The 5,000-nt window shown below is 40.9% G+C and overlaps 1 protein-coding gene across 3 annotated transcripts in view; it reads left to right on the top strand.

Annotated features, from left to right (window-relative positions):
- The window catches only part of chchd3a (coiled-coil-helix-coiled-coil-helix domain containing 3a), a 102,965-nt gene that overhangs the window by 91,683 nt on the left and 6,282 nt on the right, over positions 1-5,000 (top strand). For all 3 annotated transcript variants that reach the window (XM_060889709.1, XM_060889708.1, XM_060889710.1), the window contains one exon: positions 3,434-3,569. In XM_060889709.1, the coding sequence (XP_060745692.1) occupies positions 3,434-3,569 (136 nt within the window). The remainder of the gene's footprint in view (positions 1-3,433; positions 3,570-5,000) is intronic.

Raw genomic sequence — 5,000 nt, 5'->3', positions numbered from 1 at the left:
GTAGTGGTTAGCACGTTCGCCTCACACCTCCAGGGTTGGGGGTTCGATTCCCACCTCCACCTTGTGTGTGTGGAGTTTGCATGTTCTCCCCGTGCCTCGGGGGTTTCCTCCGGGTACTCCGGTTTCCTCCCCCGGTCCAAAGACATGCATGGTAGGTTGATTGGCATCTCTGGAAAATTGTCCGTAGTGTGTGATTGTGTGAGTGAATGAGTGTGTGTGTGTGCCCTGTGATGGGTTGGCACTCCGTCCAGGGTGTATCCTGCCTTGATGCCCGATGACGCCTGAGATAGGCACAGGCTCCCCGTGACCCGAGGTAGTTCGGATAAGCGGTAGAAGATGAATGAATGAATGAATGAATGATGTTTACAGAAAGCTAACAGAAGTGTTGAAGGATAGAGGAGGCGTTTGCTGGGATTATTGGTTCATTGATATATAGGTGTATAATGTAAATTAATAAAAAAAAAAAAAAAGGAGTGAAATAGAGTAGAAATGAAATCAATCATTCTCTATACAATCATTCCCTGCTCATACACACTGCCACCACCACCACCACCACCACCATCACCACCATCATCATCACCACACTGCACACTGCCCTTTCTTTTCCATTAGACTTCTCTAAAGAACTTAAAATTGAACTCTTGAACTTAAGATGGTGTGTGTATAAAATATATATATATATATATATATATATATGTGTATCGTATTTCTTTCTTTCTCTCTCTCTCTCTTTCTTTCTTTCTATCACCACCTCTCTTTCATTGCGATGTCATATCTGACTCTGTGCTTTCCTGCTATGATCTATAGCCCGTACGGCTTTTTCTTCTCTCTCCATCCTTTGAGAGATATTCATATAAATCTAAACTGTGTGTGACAGAGGATTATAGATATCTTCATTCCTCATGCATTATGCATCACGGATGATAAAAACACACTGTTTTGACCCGTCCTTTATAAGTCAGAATAGGAGCCGCGTTTAAAGCGTAAAAGGAATAAACTCGTGTAAAGTTACACGCCGTCGTACGTCATCTAATCTGTCGGCATACCGTAGTGAATATTATAATGCTTTATTTTTTTATATTGGTCCGTTTCCTATTGAAGTTTTTCCCCAAGAGCGTGTTTCGGTTAACAGCGGTCGCACTTGTGATGGACAGTCTATAGAAAGGACGGAAAAAGACGGACGGGGAAAAGAAAAAGAGAGAGAGCGAATCATTTCCGAGACGGAGAGAAGATCAGACAGAGAGATCAGATAGAGCTTGGCAGACTTGACAGCCGTCCTGCGTTCATTTCCCTTTAGACCTTCTCACCAGTGTGTGTCGTATTAATGATGGTCTATCAGAGCAAGGCGGCTTATGCTGATGTCTGAGCCTAAAAACCAACACGGTCGAGCGCCGAACAGAAGAAGATAACGTCTGCTCCTAATCTTTTCCTCCCCTAAAGGTCACGGTGGTTAAATGAAGGGGTTGTGAGTGTTTGTTTTCCTCGGGGCAGAACGGAGTTGTGTGTTTTTTTTTTTAGATCAGTCAGTGTGGTTTGATGTTGATGGGAAGAGAAGGTTTTCTGATGTAAACGCTATGTGATCCAAAGAAATCTTATTAACTATTTATATCCAATATCAATTGTTATGTTAGCGTTTCTTTGTTTGTGTGTGTGTGTGTTTGTGTGTGTGTGTGTGTCTTATAGAGCCACAGAGCTGCTTTTTGATTTCTGAACAAATCATTTTTTGAAACGAATCCTTTTAACGAATCAGTTGAATTGGTTTACAAGTACAAAGGGAATTCTTTTGTTTTGTGTGATCTTGTGTTCATATGTGAAAGTGCATGCATTTGTGTCTGTGTTCAGTTGTGTGTGTGTGTGTGTGTTAAAGTAAAGTCACACAGCTGCTGTGATTTGTGAGCAAATGATTCTTTTAAAATGATTCCTATAAAAGAATCAGTCGACTTGGTTTAAACATCCAGAGTGAACTCTTCTGCTGTGTGTGTGTGTGCATGTGCGTGTGTGTGTGTGTGTGCGTGTGTGTGTTTGTCTTAAAGTAAAGCCACAGAAGTCCTGTCCGATTCATGAACGAATCATTCTTATAAAACGATTCTTTTTAATAAATCAAGCAAATGGATCCGTAACTCTTCCACATTGTTAACTTGTCTGTCCCAAAATCAGTTATAATTGAACCACAGAACTGTTCAGTGCAGATACATTCATGAGATTAATCATTCTTTAGAATTAATTCTATTTCTAAGCCGGTTTACATGTAAATCCTTCTGTATTGAACTTACACGGTATCTGACACATGGACATGAACTTTCCTGGCTGGAAACCTCAGGACCCTCTGGGCTGTAATTCAGTGGCAGCAGTTTGAATGAATCACTTTAAAAGAATTTAAGCTTGAAAAAAAAAGTTACGTATAAAATTTATTTTTAAAATTAGAAATGATTTTAAACACGTGACGACAAAAACGACTTCCTGCTTCATGATTTTTTTTACCGGCGCCTGAATGTTAAATGTCATGTTGATTTAAACGGTTTGATACGTGGTAGCCTAGTGGTTAAGGTGTTCGGCCACCAATGGGAAGGTTGTGAGTTCGATCCCAGGTCCACCAAGCCGCCGCTGTTGGGCCCCTGAGCAAGGCCCTTAACCCTCAATTGCTCAGCTGTATAAAAAAAAAATGAGATAAAGTAAATCGCTCTGGATAAGGCGTCTGCCGAACGCTGTAAATGTAAATACGTAAGCTGTGCCCTATGTGTATGGAACAGGGTAAATGGGAATATTTGGGATTTGACATTGCTGGGTATTTAAAAAAATATTTGTTTGTGAGAAGAGAAGTAAAAATATTCATATCTGTTTCTCTCTTTACAAAAAATGTTCGCTTTCTGTTTTTTTTTTTTTCTGCTGTACAAAAAAAATATAAAAACGCTGTCGTGCGATAATCAGCAATAAATATAAGTGCAGAATATCGCACAGTATTAGTATCATTTGGTTCCGTATTCGTTCGCGGCCGTTTTTAAACAGCCGGCGCGAGTTGTAATATTTTTCCCCGCTCGTTCAGTCTCCGAGTGTGTGTCAGTTCGTTAAATCCATATGTGTGCACCATGTTAATGGCTTCTGAAATCCATCTCTGTCGCCCGGTCTCTCCTACGCTTCTCTGCACTAGCGAAACTCCCACACACACATGTCGTTACACTTTAGTTCTGCATCTGAGAGCAGTCAATTATCCCCCACACCTGATCTCCGCCGATCGGCTCGTGCTTCGATTAGCGATCGATCGGGTGTTTAGGAGTGAAAAAGCACAGAGAATGTCATTTTAAGGTCTTTCGTCAACGTCACGCTTTCGTATCGCCGTCTCGTTTACAAGCCGAGAAACGTGACGATGATGGACGACGGTGCTGACCGCGTCTCACTCTTTTTTTTCCCTTCGCTTTCTCTTTTGGTCTCTCAGGCGCTACGAGATCAGTCCTGTGTGTGCCGACCTGCAGGAGCAGATCCTGAAGTGCTACAGGGAAAACGCTGGGAAAACACTCCTCTGCTCCAATATCGCTTCTCTCTACATGCAGTGTGTCAACGGCGCTAAACAGGTGAGTGTGTCGTCCACATACATAGTACGTCCACATACACTCACTTTATTAGGACCTGTACATCTGCTTATTTATCCGGTTGTGTAATCAGCCGATCATGTGGCAGCACCATAAGGTGTACTGTATAGTCATGCAGATACAGATACAGAGCTGAAGTTACATCGAGCAAGAAATGGAAGAAAATGTGAATAGTGTGACTTGGATTTGTGGTTTTTCCACCATTCTGTGGTAAAAACTCGTAAAATCGCAGGACATCGGTTTCCGAAATATTCGAACCAGTCCGTCTCGCACCAAGAACCATTCCATGGTATAAATCACAAGATCACACACATCCAAATTCAGTAGTTATACTAGTTTGCCATCATGGCTGTGTTTCACTTTGCCTCCAGAGTTCATAGGAAAACACTTACACAGGATGGATGGGTGGATGAAACAATGTGGATGGATGGATGGGTGGATGGGATAAAAATCATACCCAGGACTGATGGATGAATGGATGAATGGATGGATGGATGGGATAAAAAGACATACTTAAGATTGGTGAATGGATGGATGGATGGATGGATGATACATCCATCAGGATAAAACACTTAATATGGATGGACGGATGGATGGATGGATGGATGGTTGGATGGATGGATAGGATAAAAAACATACTCAGGATTGATGGATGAATGGATGAAACATCTATTAGGGGAAAACACCTAATATGGATTGATGAATGAATGGATTTATGAAAAATCCATCGTGTTTATTAATTAAAACACTTAAGATGGATGGATGGATGGATGGGAGAAAAACATCCTCAGGATTGATGGACAGATGGATGAAACATCCATCAGTATAAAACACGTATTGAGGATGGATGAATGGAATAAAACACATACTCATTGTTCATGGATGGATGGATAGATGGATGGATGAAACATCCATCAGTATAAAACACTTAATATGGATGGACGCATGGATGGATGCATGGATGGATGGATGGATGGATGGATGGATGGATGGATGGATGGATGGATGGATAGGATAGGATAAAAAACATACTCAGGATTGATGGATGAATGGATGAAACATCTATCAGGGGAAAACACCTAATATGGATTGATGAATGAATGGATTTATGAAACATCCATCGTGTTTATTAATTAAAACACTTAAGATGGATGGATGGATGGGATAAAAAACATACTCAGGATGGATGGATGTATTTATGATTTATACATTCATCATGTTGATTAATTAAAACACTTAAGATGGATGGATGGATGGATGGGAGAAAAATGTCCTCAGGATTGATGGACGAATGGATGAAACATCCATCAGTATAAAACACGTATTGAGGATGGATGGATGGATGGAATAAAACACATACTCATTGTTGATGGATGGATGGATGGATAGATGGATGGATGAAACATCCATCAG

The sequence above is a fragment of the Tachysurus vachellii genome, chromosome 16, assembly GCF_030014155.1.
Source record: "Tachysurus vachellii isolate PV-2020 chromosome 16, HZAU_Pvac_v1, whole genome shotgun sequence".
Classification (NCBI taxonomy): Eukaryota; Metazoa; Chordata; class Actinopteri; order Siluriformes; family Bagridae; genus Tachysurus; species Tachysurus vachellii.
Note: the sequence above shows the minus strand (reverse complement) of the source record. Positions and strands in the feature narration are given on the sequence as shown.